Source organism: Centropristis striata, chromosome 18, assembly GCF_030273125.1.
Source record: "Centropristis striata isolate RG_2023a ecotype Rhode Island chromosome 18, C.striata_1.0, whole genome shotgun sequence".
Taxonomy (NCBI): domain Eukaryota; kingdom Metazoa; phylum Chordata; class Actinopteri; order Perciformes; family Serranidae; genus Centropristis; species Centropristis striata.
Window position 1 is genome coordinate 30578500 of NC_081534.1, and position 15218 is coordinate 30593717.

At 36.1% G+C, this 15218-nt stretch overlaps 1 protein-coding gene across 1 annotated transcript in view; it reads left to right on the forward strand.

Annotated features, from left to right (window-relative positions):
* The window catches only part of galnt14 (UDP-N-acetyl-alpha-D-galactosamine:polypeptide N-acetylgalactosaminyltransferase 14 (GalNAc-T14)), a 283833-nt gene that overhangs the window by 228014 nt on the left and 40601 nt on the right, over positions 1-15218 (forward strand). The window contains exons 10-11 of the mRNA XM_059355726.1: positions 4894-4997; positions 12421-12547. Of these exons, the coding sequence (XP_059211709.1) occupies positions 4894-4997; positions 12421-12547 (231 nt within the window). The remainder of the gene's footprint in view (positions 1-4893; positions 4998-12420; positions 12548-15218) is intronic.

Genomic DNA, 15218 nt, shown 5'->3' on the forward strand with positions numbered 1-15218 from the left:
ATTTATTTAATTTCTTCTAATTATAATGATTATGGCTTACATTTAATTAAGACCTAAAATTCAGTGTCTGAAAAAAAGTAATATTACAAAAGACCAATTTTAAAAAGTATGTTTAATATGGAAATGTTGGCCTCTATATGATAGTGATTTTGGTTATAATCAATAAAACCATGGAAAATGTCTACATATCAGCTTTTAAATTAAACTCTAATGAGCTATTTTTGTTGTTATTGTTATATTTGTCCAAACAAATGTACCTTTAGTTGTACCAGGGATTAAAATGAACAAGAAATTAGAGAAAAAAAGTATTTTTTTCCATGACTGTACATCAAAAATGTTTGAATTTAAAGAAATATAGGATCCATAATCATCAGTTACAACATGCTGTGTACTGTCAATCAGTCGTGTGTGATGTATACAAACAAACACACCATGTGGCATGAAAAGAACCCGCAATCATAGACTTTTAAAACCAGCCATGGAAACAGAAATAAACCTGGAGAGAGAATAACATTATGTACACAGTTTCAGACTGTGGTGGTTAATTGCAGAGCTGCAGCGAGCGACCTGCTGCTTAAGTGACAAATGACGCAAATCCTTTCTGCAACTATCAGCACCAAACAAATGTGTCCCTGATCTGACCCGTCACTGCTGCAGCGCCCCCTGCTGGGCAATAAAAGAGACAAAGCACCACAGAAGAGCGTTAACTCTGTGGAGTCTCTTTGGGCTATTGTGTCCATTTTTGAATCCTTTTCGTCCTGCCTGTAGACACCACTAAAACACCTTTTGCTGTGTCTTTTTTAGTTATTTTGTGTCTTTTTTTTGTCATTTTTGGTCACTTTGTCTTCTCATTTTGTGTCTTTTTTGGTCATTTTGTGTCTTTTTTTAGTCTTTTTGTGTCTTTTTGTGTCCTTGTGTCCTTTATTAGTTATTCTGTGTCTTTTTTAGTCATTTTTGGTCATTTTGTGTCTTTTTTAGTCATTTTGTGGTCATTTTGTGTCTTTTTAAAATTATTTTGTGTCTTTTTTTTGCCATTTTGAGTCTTTTTTTAGTCATTTTATGTATTTTTTGGTCATTTTATGTCTTTTTTAGTCATTTCGTGTGTTTTTTTAAAGTCATTTTGTGTATTTTTGTGGTTTTTTCGTCATTTTGTGTCTTTTTTTGGGCATTTTGTGTGTTTTTGTGTCCTTTTTTAGTCATTTTGTGTTTCTTTTTTTAGTAATTTTGTGTCTTTTTTTAGTCATTTTGTGTCTTTTGTAGTCCTTTAGTCCAACATAGAATGAGATTTTTAATCTTTTTTTTTTTTTTTTACTTTCAAAACACTATCATGCTCACACACACACACACACACACACACACACACAGTTATAAATAATAAACTCTGGCTCTGATCCTTCTTCATAAGTCAGATTGGTGGCAGGAGCCCAGATTTACTGCTGTGCCAACGAGTGACTGTCTGACTTCGTGCATGTTTTTTTTAGCGAAAGCAGAGTGTTAAATACTTACAGATGGACGGGTGGTGGTGGTGGTGGTGGTGTGTGTGTGTGTGTGTGTGTGTGTCTGTGTTTTATTGCAGCTTGTTTATTGTGATGTCGTGTTTTTTCTACCTGGATGTCACTGTGCTGCTTCTGTCTGTGAAATGTCAACCTGCGTGGGCCGGACTGAGTCACCGTGTCCATCTGGGAACGTGCTCAATCATTGAACTATACTTGTGAGGACATTTCATTAACAAGATACATTCACTCGCCCCGTACCCCAACATGAACCATCACAACCAGCATACATGCTGTAACTTTGCCAAATAACTGCAATTATTTAAAGGAATAGTAGATTTTGGAGTTTGTTGAAGTGGGGTTGTTTGAGGTACTTATCCACATTATTTATTATACACATGTATTACCTACAGTAGATGGCGTTCGGCATGCAGTAAAACACATTTTAGCCACTTAGTAAAAAGGTGTGCACTATATTTAGAACATTTTCATTACTTAATCTTGCTTTCAAAAAGCCAAAGTCAATTTTATGAAGGGGGAATTAAAGCCGTTCTATGTGTTCGACTCTATTAAACCACCAGACTCCATTGATAAAAATACAAATTCACAACACAGAACACTGGAATTGCTGGGCTTTTACTACCTCAGTTGGTTAGTTTGTTTGTTGTATTGTGTGACATTTGTGAATCCAAATTGAAACTTTACATAAACAAAATCACAAATTAACAAATAAACTCACCAATCAGTGCAGTAATAGACCAGCAAGCCTTGTGTTTTGTGACGTAAAATTACTGTTTTTGTCAATGGAGTCTGGTGGCTCTGAAGAAAGCGTAGACAACGGCTTCAATTTTGTGTCGTAAACTGATTTCTGATGGCAAGAATGCATAAGTTTGACTTTACGAGGAGCGAATTTATGCCGTTCTATGCGTTCTAAAAAACCACCAGACCCCATTGACAAAAACACAAATTTTTATTTCACAGAATATTGGAGTAGCTGATCTACTTTTGCCTCACTTGGTGAGTTTGTTTGTGCTACTGTGTGACTTTGGTGAATCCAAACTGGAAGTTTATAAAAACAAAGTAACAAAACAACAAACAATCTAAGCAATCAAGGTAGCGGTAGACCAGCAAGTCCTGCATCCTGCAGGTTAAAATTAGTGTTTTTGTCAATGGAGTCTGGTGGCTCTGAAGAAAGCAGAAACAATGGTTTCAGGTCTGTATTGTAAACTGATGTCTGACAGCAAGAATGCATAAGTTTACGTTTACAGGGGGAATATAAGCCGTTCTCTGCGTTCTATAAAACCACCAGACTCCATTGACAAAAACACTAATTTTACACCACAGAACATTGGAGTAGCTGGTCTACTTTTGCCTCGATTGGTGAGTTTGTTTGAGCTATTGTGTGACTTTGGTGAATCCATCCATCCATCCATTTTCCTCCGATTATCCGGGGCCGGGTCGTGGGGGCAGCAGGCTAAGCAGGGCATTCCAGGCGTCCCTCTCCCCAGCCACAACGTCCAGCTCCTCCTGGGGGAATATTATAAAAACAAAGTCACAAATTAACATAAAAACTAACCAATCAATGCAGTAGCCTAGTGAGCTGAGGTTAAATTATTTATTTTTTTGTCATTGGAGTCTGGTGGCGCTGAAGAAAGCATAGAAGGTTTCACTTCCCTGTCATAAAACGTTGGTAGAGGGCTATAGATGTGCAAAAATTAGATTTACAAGTACTCTACAGGTACTTAAACGAATGCATTTATTTACAGTTACATTAGAATTGCATGAATTTGCATTGGATCACTAGGGAGGCCCATGCATGTGTGTGTGTGTGTGTCTCAATCTTTGCTGCAACAATGCAACGAGACAGCAGCCGACCACACATGCACAAACATGCAGATCACTTAATATTTCTACTGTTCACCTGGCCATGGCCACGAGTCAGGATCAAATTATTGTTTCCATGAATGCATTCCTCAGAAAATCCTCTTTCATGGTGTCATAACTGCTGTACAGTGTCTTTGTGTGTGATGAGCCTTGAAACTCGCTCAAGTTAAACGGCCTTTGTGTGTCGTCGGTCCTCACAAAGATAGAAATAGGAGAACACACACACACACGCACACACACACACACACACAAATATGTACCAGCCTCGTCTCATTTTATTTATTTTCCAAGTTATTTTGTGCAGTTTAATTCCTTCAGTCACATATAAAGCAAAGCCATTTTACAAACACACAAACTAACATTCCTTTAAACACACAAGGACAAACTGAGCTTGAAAAGGGTTTTATGTGCATCCACCCACATGCAGACACACACACACACACACACAAACACACAAACTCAGACACACACACTCACAAAGAGCGCTATTTGCAGGCGGGGACGGCAGGATAATTGTTGGTAAACAGAGGGTATTGGATGGCACGTGCTGGCCCTCAGCTATTCAACTGTCACATTGTCCAAATCATGATTCAGCCTCTGTTGTATCAGTGTGTGTGTGTGTGTGTGTGTGTGTGTGTGTGGCAGCATACCAACAAGCTCTGGTCTATTCTAGAGAAACAGAAGTGGTGAATGAGGCTTTTTACTTTTAGATTTGATTCGATTGTGGAGAAACTCTAACACAGACGTTAGTGAGAAAAAGTTTATTGTTCAGTAGAAAAAAGACACGACTGAGATTTGGTTTAAAGCAGGGGTGTCAAACTCAAATTACCTGGGGGCCACTGGAGGCAGTATCTAAATTACTAAAAAAGTCACAAAATTACCCACAAAAGACACAAAATCATAAAAAAAGACACAAAACTATTAGAAAAAGACAGAAAAAAAACGAAATTACTAAAAAACGACACAGCATTACCAAAAAAAGACACAAAAATATTAAAAAAACATAAAATTATTAAAAAAAGACATAGAATTAATACAAAAAGACACAAAATTACCAATAAAAGAAACAAAATTATTCAAAGAGACAGAAAAAAACTAGATTTCTTAAAAAAGACACAGAATGTCCAAAAAAAGACACAAAATTATTCAAAAAGACTCAAAATCACTAAAAAAGACACAAAATTATTACAAAACCACAGAAAAAAAATTTAATTACTTAAAAAAGACACAGAATGACCAAAAATATACACAAAATTATTAAAAAAAGACATAAAATTATTACAAAAAGACACAAAATTACCAGAAACAGTAATTAAAGGGACCTTCCACACACAACACGGTAAAGTGCCATTCATATAAAACTCACATTAAACTTTCATATCAAGGTGGGGGCCACAAAATATCGTGACGAGGGCCGCAACTGGCCCGTGGGCCGCGAGTTTGAGACCCATGGTTTAAACAAAATCCTCACAAACTCTCTGTTGTTGTTGTTGTTGTTGTTGTTTGTCTGTGACAGGACTCCCATCATCGCGGGCGGGCTCTTTGTGATTGACAGGTCCTGGTTCAATCATCTCGGCAAATACGACACGGCGATGGACATCTGGGGCGGGGAGAACTTCGGTGAGTCTTTTATTGAGCACACTGACTAATCAATACAGTAGAAAATAAAGATCATTTAGTGGCTGAGACACAGTCAGTGGAAGCAACAAACAACAAAAATTGCCTTAAAGGACAAATTTCCTCGTCAAAAACCGGCAATAAATTCTATATTAATACTATGTTCCAATTTTAATCACATAAATATTATAACCAACATGATTCCTGATCATTACTAGCAAACATTAATTCACCTTCAGAATTATATAATCATAACTCTTTAACTGCCACTTTTATTACATTATGACACTGTTGTATTTTATTTTTCACAGTCTGAGATATATCAATGACTGGCCAAAATATTGATTCTAATGATTTTTTATTATTTTAGTTTCAGATTTAAAGAAGGAAAACATTGTCTGCAAAGATTCAAAAATATTATACAGTATATTAATATTATTTTCCAGTCATGATCATAAATAGCAAATAGTCATTAACTTTCTTAATTTTAACCGTTTAAATGTCATTTTGTTTACATTATAATATTATAGTTTTTAATGAAAAGAAACCCACAAAACTTGAATTATTTTCTGTATATTAAATCCTTGGGGGGAATATTTCTGGGTTATGTCAGAAAATAATTATTAGCTAGAACATGGATTTAACCCTCTATGGTACACATTATGATGCCAGTTAGGAAAATAATGTTCCGATTGTTTTTTGTCTTAAAATACACTAAATAAACATAATCTGAAAAAAAAAAATTCTGAAGTTTTTGGGGTTTGTTGCCCGTAGGCAACATTGTACCATAATGGTGCACAAGTTAAAAAGAGTTTTTAAATTAATTTTAACATAATTTATTTATTAAACATGTGTAAAAGATTCAGTAGCTTCAACAGGGTACAATACAAAACATTTTAAATTTAAAAACATTATAAAAGGAACTTTTTTAACCCATTTCTTGTCTGAATGTTGTAGGTACATTGTACCATTGAACCATCGACCCATGTAAATGAATGTCTTGAACAGTCTAAGTGTATTAAACTATCAAAAATGAAGGTTTACTCACCTATCAGTGGGAATATATTATTTTCCAGATGGAAATTACGTTTTGAGTGCTTTTTGTGGTGCAAAATGGCAAAGCTGTTTCCTTTGGAGAAGTCTGCAAAATAGGGTTTCAATATGGCCTCCTGGAGGTCATGTGACAAATTAAAGCATTTCTATTGGTTCCCAATACTCTAACCTCTTTATTAAAGTATTGCATCACTCAAAAAGATGCATTATAGAAATTTGACAGGCTAAAAATGGGTATGCTGCCTGAGGGCAACACCGTACCATAGAGGGTTAAATGCATTGCATCAAACACTGCAGAGCTTCATGATTCAGCAGCAATAATTCTGGTGGAAACCAGGAGAAATAGCTTGTAGGAGAAAATGACTCAGTCTGGTGGAAAATAGTAAAAACTACAATTTTGAAGATTTGAAGCCTCATAGCGTATAGAGTGAAATTGCCGTGAGATCACAAATTGTGGTTGTAATGAGTTTCAATCAGGACATTTTAGTCCTGAAGTGTGTGAATTTTGGCTTCAAAGTTTATTATAGACTTATTATAGGAGCTCAGGTTTGACAAAAATCATGTTTTACAGCCCCAAAATATATGCCACATGCATTAACGCAGACAAAATGATTTAAAAAATGTTTAAAAAGCAAAAAAAAGAGTCCCTATTGAGGCAGAAGCATGAAAGGAAACATGTATCAAACGATATCAACAGTTCTGTTTCAACATTACAGTTTGAGTTAAGAAACAAAAGAATCAATGGAAACACACCCCGCTCTCTTCTTTTCTCTGCTTTAAGTTTTTTCAAAATAAAAGAACAAAGGCTCACTTTGTAGATGCAGGATGGTTACATCAGAGTTACATTTATTTGTAATGCAGTCATATGATGCAAACTGTTTTCTGAGTCTGATCCAAAGGTTGGAGCACACAGAGCTGTAATTCATCTTTTTTTCTTTTCTTTTTTTTTTTGGCTTCTGTAACTCTGATAGTCTGACAGTATGTTTTCATCATCATCCTGCCAGAGACAGCTGGTAAAAGTTAAGAAAAAAAAATAGTGTAATACTGAAATAAAATTCACCAACTGCCACCAGCAGCAATGGATCCAAAAAATATTTTTTTTTTATGATTTATGCAAGTTTTTAAGAGTTTTTGTTACTGAGTTGGATCAGAAACTCAATAACTATAACCATAACCAAACAAATCTAAATCTAAATCTAAATCTAAATATTATAGTTTATAGTTTTAATATAGTTTGTCATGCTCAAAAATCTTCTATCATGGGATATTTAATTTTGAATCATAGTATACATATATACCATGAAAATTTAGGTGTTTAATGTTGTGCAAAATCATGCAAAATCATCAAAATCATGCAAAATCATGCAAAATCATGCAAAATCATGCAAAATCATGCAATATTCTGCAAAAACCATCACAATCCTGCAAAATCATCAAAATCCTGCAAAAGACATCATAATCCATTAAAATCTTGCAAAATCATCAAAATCCTGCAAAATCCATCAAAATCACCAAAATCCTGCAAAATCATAAAAATCACCAAAATCCTGCGAAATCATCAAAATTCGTTAAAATCATGCAAAATCATCAAAATCCTGCAAATTCAGCAAAATGGCCATACCTCTTTGTATCAACTGTAAAGCAAACTAATATTTATTTGTCTTAATCAATTGTTTTAGAGGATTAAAATGTGGTTAAATTGCAATGACATGCCTGCACAGAAAGCTTTAAACATAATATATAATTTTCCGTCTTGTTGGGGACTCTCAATCAAAACAATAACAAAAGACAGTTTCAGTAGTGGCAGCCGAATCATCAGCAGAAGTTTCCTCCTCACTGAAACAGAAGGACCTGCTGAATAAAACAGGTAAAAACACTGAAAAAAAATCCATTTCATGTTAAAAATCGTGTTTTTCTGATGCGGTTTGGTGAACAGCTGCTGTTTGCTCGGCTTGTTTATCTGATGACTTCAGATCTAAAAATGTCTCATGACTAAAATCCTTCATCTGGTTAAAATACAGAGTGAATCATCAAAATGTGGATTAAAACTGGATAAATAGTGAATGTGTGACAGATTCTGGTAAACAACCACAGCTGACACATTACGCATATTAAAATGACAGATTTCTCTATTTTTAAAAAATGTTTGGAAACATTTTGGATAATGTCAGTACACAACAAACTCAATAAAAATATTAAAGAAGAATAATAGATAAATAAATGAAAATATAGCCTATATATGGTTATTTTTAGATATTTAAATGTGGAACGGCTACATTTTCCGTTGTAGGCATTGTTATAATTTCCTCCTTTTGATTTTACCAACCTCGTCTTCGAAACATTTCATTCATGAACTATTCATTTATGTTGTTGCAAATAGTGTAGCTGGAAATCTAACAACACCCATTTCATATATTTATTTATTTATTTAGAATAGACAGTTATTAATGTTATCATTCACAATTTTGCTACAATTACTACACCACTGTAATTAACATAAGATATGATTTTATTTATCCCGGAGTGGAGAAATTTAGCTGTCACAGCAGCTCAAGATACAGACACAGAGATATAAAACAGAATAAAGAATATGAAAATAAGTCATACATGGCTGGTATTGTGGCATTTCTTATTAATTATTGTGGTTTTATGCAGAAGTCGTGATTTATTTTATGTCATGGTTTTAATAAAGAAAAAGCCAAGACTCACTTGAAACAGGAGATCAGATAAAATATTTAATGATAATATTTATTTATTCAAATATTGTTGTGTTCGCTGCCTATGAATAGCGGGATTATTGAACCGAGGCGTGTCTGAAACCAAGTTTTAAAGGTAATTTTACCTTAAAGCCAGTGGTAGAATGTAACTAAATACATTTACTCAAGCAGTACTGAACTTAAGTACAATTTTAATGTACTTTACTTGAGTATTTCCATTTTATGTAACTTTATACTTCTACACACTACATTTTAGAGGAAAATATTGTACTTTTACTGCACTACATTTAGATGGCAGCTTTAGTTACTTTTCGAGATTTAACATGAAAAACATGATGAATTTAGACATAAATTTAACCTTATAACAGTATATTAAGTAGTTAAAATGAACCTTTCCTTGATACTTTAAGTACATTTTGATGTTGATACTTTTGTACTTTTACTTCAGTAAGTTTTGAATGCAGGACTTTTACTTGTAGTGGAGTAAATTCACAGTGTGGTATTAGTACTTTTACTGCACTAAAGGATCCATATACTTTTTCCCCCACTGCAACACAAAGCAGGACTGAGGATGTTGCAGGTGAACAGACGGCAAAACACATTAAAATCATACAGTAATCATATTTCTTATGAGCTTGGTTTCCAGATAGCTATCACAGTAAAGTGCAGGAACGGCTCATGAACAGCTGAGTGGATATAATAAGAGGAAGGAACGATTAAGCCGGTGAGTGAGCTGATTCAAACACAAAGGTCCCCTAATATCACCTATTAATATCAGTCCTGTAATAATATCAGCTGAATGAAGGTGAACTTCTCATTCATAACAGTCTGACATCATCCAGCAGCAACATCTGGCTCTCCTGCTGCTAGCTGCCTGCAGCCATCTCAACTGTGTGTGTGTGTGTGTGTGTGTGTGTGTGTGTGTTCTTGTACTTCCTACATAGTGGGGACCGGAACACGTTTTTTAACCAACAGAGTGAGGACATTTTTGCAAAGTGAGGACATTTCGGCCAGTCCTCGCTTCTTTAAAGGCTTTTTTGAGATTTCAGACTTTGTTTTAAGGGTTAAAGGTTACATGATGATGATAATTAACTGAAACTGTATTGTGTGGTTACAAAACTAACTAAAATTATAGTGAAAATGTCCTTCGTTTTCATCTTTGTCAACTTTTTTCATACATAATGAAGATGGATAAGACAAAGGAAATAAAGGCAAAATTTACTGTGACCTCTTTTAATCTCCCACCCAACAAATATCCCATTACAAAAAACTAATAAAAAATAAACTAAAACTAAAGCATTTCAAAAAAATAAATACTAAACTAAAACTAGCAAACACACTCTAAAAACTCATTAAAACTAACTGAATTTAAAAAAAAAAATCACAACAAAATTAAAAACTAAAACTAATGAAAAATCCAAAACTATTATAACCTTGCAAGGGAATTCACTGTTCCAATGAGGGTCCTCACAAAGATAGAAGTACAAGAATGTCAAGAATGAATGTTTAATTTTTTTAAGTCATCCAAAGCCATATCACCACACTATCAAATTATTAAGAAATAAACCAGTTATTGGCTCATTTCAGACAAAAAATCATAAAACCCCAAATGCAATTCAGCTATAAAACTGTAAATATTACAGTTGGTAATGTGTGTGTGTGTGTGTGTGTGTGTGTGTGTGTGTGTGTGTGAGTCAGTTTGCTGATTGCTGTACTGCTGCTTTTGTCAGATCAATGAAACACTGTTAGCCTGTTTTTCCTCCCTCTCCAGGACGTGCACACGCAGACACACACACACACACACACACACACACACACATACACACACACACACACACACTCATTTGCTCCCTGACATGTTTCTGTCAGTCTCACAGGCTCTGTGTCAGTATCTCGGCATCTCTCTGACTCCTCTTGTTCTCCTTTGTACTCTCTTGTGTTTCATCTCCTGCCTCCTTCCTCATCAAACCCGGCCCGCGCTCTCATTTTCACTCCGTCTCTCCAATTCTCTCGATCGCAGTCGCTGTAAAACTTTGTAAAGTTCTCAGCATCTCGCTCTTTGGGGGGAAGCTCTTACTTCTCTCTTTATCTCCTCTGAGCTCCCAGACAGACAGCAGCTCTGTCAGTTACACTACACTGACGCTGAGGAGGAGCTCGGTGGAGGAAACTCCTGCAATGTATGTCGACAAATGTGCACGCAGACACATTCTCACACACTGAATCAGAGTCCGTCAGCGGAGCATCAAGTATTCAGAGGGGTTTGGCCCACTTAGCCGTGACGTGCAGGATGGAAAACTAACGAGGAGACGAAGCTCCAAATGAACAAAGAGAGAGGAGGTGAAGCTGCTCAGTTACCATGAAACATCTGAAGCTTTTATACAGCAAAGAGCAGAAAGTCGCAAAGTGCTGACAATAAAATAGGACAACAGACATGATGCTATACAGACTTAACAAGGGTTACATCTATTCTTTACTGCAGGGAGGGGCAACTGGAGGCCCGGGGCCCACATACGGCCCGCACCCTCACTTGAAGTGGCCCTCAGTACAACTACATGCATTTGAGCATGAAATCTTAAAAATGCAGTGTTAAAATGCACAAAATTACTTCTTGCAATTAATGTTGGTCTGCTGTTTTTGTATTGAAAACAAAAAAGAAATCACAGTAAGTGGTTATTTTTTATTTGCTTCAAACTTTTTGTATTCCTATTTATACTGTTATACATAAACAAGTAGACACAAAATGAACAAAAAAGACACAAAAATGACCAAAAAAGACACAAAATGAACAAAAAAAACACAAAATGAACAAATAGACACAAAATGGCCAAAAAAGACACAAAATGAACAAAAAAAAACACAAAATGAACAAAAAGGACACAAAAAAGACACAAAATGAACAAAAAGAAGACACAAAATAAACAAAAAAGACACAAAAGGAACAAAAACATGAAATCTTAAAAGTGCAGTGTAAAAATGCACAGAATTACTTCTTGCAATTAATGTTGGTCTGCTGTTCTTGCACTGAAGGGAAAAAAAAGAAATCACAGTAAGTGGTTATTTTTTATTTGCTTCAAACCTTTTGTATTCCTATTTATACTGTTATACATAAACAAAATGCACAAAAAGACACAAAAAAGACACAAAATGAACAAAAATGACACAAAATGAACAAAAAAAGACACCAAAAACATGAAATCTGCAAAAATTGCAGTGTAAAAATGCACAAAATTACTTCTTGCAATTAATGTTGGTCTGTTGTTCTTGCACTAAAAAAAATAAATCACAGTAAGTGGTTTGTCACTGTTAAGACTAAAAAATAAATGAAAGTATGTTGCAAGAAATAATAAGACGCCTTTTGTACGTGCACAGGTGTTGTTCTTCCACATGCAAACTGTGTCTTAGGTCAGTGAAAACAGCTTTTCGTAGAACCAGAATTAAAATATTGAGGAACTCTTGTGTAAAGATCTTTTAGCTGCCAGACAGTTTCCAGTCAACTTCCAAGCACCTGGAGTCCCCAAAAGAAGGACGAGAAAAAACTTGTTTTCGAGAGTCCCCAAAAATGTGTTTTCTAGTCCTTTATTTAGGATGTTTTGGGGAAGTGGTAGGATGAATAAAAGCATACACAAGTTGAACATTTGGTGTTTTTTGGACTGCAGAGATCTCGTTCCGGGTGTGGCAGTGTGGCGGCAGCCTGGAGATCCTGCCCTGCAGCAGAGTGGGTCACGTCTTCAGGAAGAAACACCCGTACGTCTTTCCTGAGGGGAACGCCAACACCTACATCAAGTAAGTCTCTACACTCACTTTAATGTTTTTAATGCATGCTGACTGAATCTGACATCTGTTTGAGATGCTCGAGGGATGCTTCATTTCTGTCAATTTAAACCTCTGAAGTCCAGGAGATTTTGGTTCAAATTTGTCAACTTCCTATGCATTAATTTCTGTCTCTGTTCAGCATCTTTCAGTCTGTCCTTACATCACATGCATGGCTCCTTTTTCTCCACACAAACTTGGCTATCAGTCAGATTTTTCATTTTATTTTTATTAACAAATATAAAGCTGCCAGGAACCCAAAATACAAACAAAAGACACAGATGTCTATGGAAATGTACCATTTTTTATTTTTATTTTTTTACCATTTATACACAAAAAAACAGCAGAAAAAATAATAAATAATAATGCACAAAACAGTCTATTTGCATGTAAATTAAAAATAGTAATAGTTTTCATTTTGGAAAGAAAATTCACATTGTAAAAATGGTCTAGAAACATAAATGGCATACTGTGAAAGCTCCTATGATTGAACTTTAACTGGCTTTCTCAGCTTGTCTACATATGATATATAAATAACGTTATTACTGTAAATAAAACGTGTGTATTTTCAATAAATAGATGGACTCCAGAGGGTTAATTTAGGGCACACAGAAAAGGTAAAAACTCCAGCAACATGTGGAAGACAAATTTTACGAATATTATTACTGTTAGAGACGTGTTTCGCTTGAGTTTTGATTTCTTCTGACCATACCCCCTCTGTGGTTGGAGAAAGGGAATTTCTACTCACTTTAAACCACAAAAGATGGACCAAGTCAGTTCAGTCAGCTGATGATACAGTTGGGAGATAGACTCTGACAGTTTTTGGTGTTTCAAGGCTCTGATCCAGACGTTCTCGGTTATGATTTCAGGCTGGTTAGTTTGTATGTTTGCCAGCCGGATTGCAGAAAAACTACTTGCCCAATTTTCATGAAATTTGGTTAAAAGGTGGACCAACAATATTTTTGAAGTAGATCTGAATTACAGGGCCTTGGTGGAGGTCTGTGCCCTTCTACTTTAGATTGCATTTAGACTGGGGAGGATAAAATGTTTGTTTTCCTTACCGGAAAAACTCAACAGCAACTCCTTGGAGTGTCTTTTAGTGCAACAGAACATTTTTAAATTACATTTTTAAATCAACAAAATGTTCAAATAAGCTTTGATGAAGTGAAAACATGGTGGAAAGTTCTGTTTAGATGTCCATTTTGCTGTGGATCGACATTGTTCTGCTTCTATCCTGATGACAGCCACCTGTCAATCAAAGGTAGCCATGCCCCCAAATCATACCCCGCTATCTATTTTCTTCTAAATGGGACCATTATTTACACATTAACATCAGATTGTCTTGGAGAAAAAATTGAAATTAGCGGTTTAAACCAGAATGTTGCCATGAGATTTTTTTCGGAGGTAATAAATCAAGTGAGAAGTTGACTCATTTTGTATTGAGATAGATAGGACCGGAGTGCTTCTCCAACAGCCGTTAGTGACCCCTGCTGGATGTTTGAAAGATTTAAGGCTGAAGGTACTTCAGGGTTTGCTCCACTGCTCAGACCCATAGACTGTATGAATAGTGGACGTGTCTGGAGTGTCTAATTTTATTCACACGTTGCCGCGGATACGCATTGTTCTGCTTCTCTCCTGATGACGGCTCGCCTTGTTAGTGACCTGTCAATCAAAGGTAGCCCCGCCCCAAATCATACGATTCTCTATCTTCTATTTTCTTCTAAATGGGGCCATTATTTACACTATTAACATCAAATTGTCTTGAAGAAGATTTTTTATTGAGACTGTGATTGAGACCGTAGTGTTGTCCTAAAAAAAAATTCTGAGGTAATAAATCACCTGAGAAGTTTTCTCATTTTGTATCTAAATGAATGGACCCAAATGCTTCTGCAGCCGCCGTCAGCGCGCCCCTGCTGGAATTTTCTGTAGAATACAATTTAAGGCACTTCCTGGTTTGCCTCCCTGCTCAGACCCGGAGGTTGCCGCTTGCTCAGACCCGGAGGTTGCCGCTTGCTCAGACCCAGAGGTTGCCGTTTGCTCAGACCCGGAGGTTGCCGCTTGCTCAGACCCAGAGGTTGCCGCTTGCTCAGACCCGGAGGTTGCCGCTTGCTCAGACCCGTAGGTTGCCATTTGCTCAGACCCGGAGGTTGCCGCTTGCTCAGACCTGGAGTTTGCAAATATGCTTTAAAAAGATTAAAAACAAAATAAAGTTTGACACAGGACTAAGACTAAGACAAAAAAATAAATATGACAGAAGGAATTCCCACTAACTTTCCTGCTGGCTGATTCACACTTTGACTTGAATGAAACACACAGGCAGGAAACAGGCGTGCAGCGTTTGCTCTCCGAGTGTGTCGCAGCCACCGAAAGCTGTTCGCGCCATTGTTAAAGTGGATTTACAGCTGCCTGGGAGCCTTTGAGCTGCGAGTACAATATTATCCTATTAGCATAAGCTGCATTCTGTTCTCTGCCCCTTTCAAACAGTTCAAACAGAGAGATGTTTACAGGCAGTCCAATAATCCATTAACAGGACTAATGTGCTCAGGCTGCATGTGAATTGATCTCGTATAAATAGATTAATCGCGGCTACAATGAGGACGCCCGTTCCATTCAGGTTGCAAAATCGAGTGCACTTCCAACATCA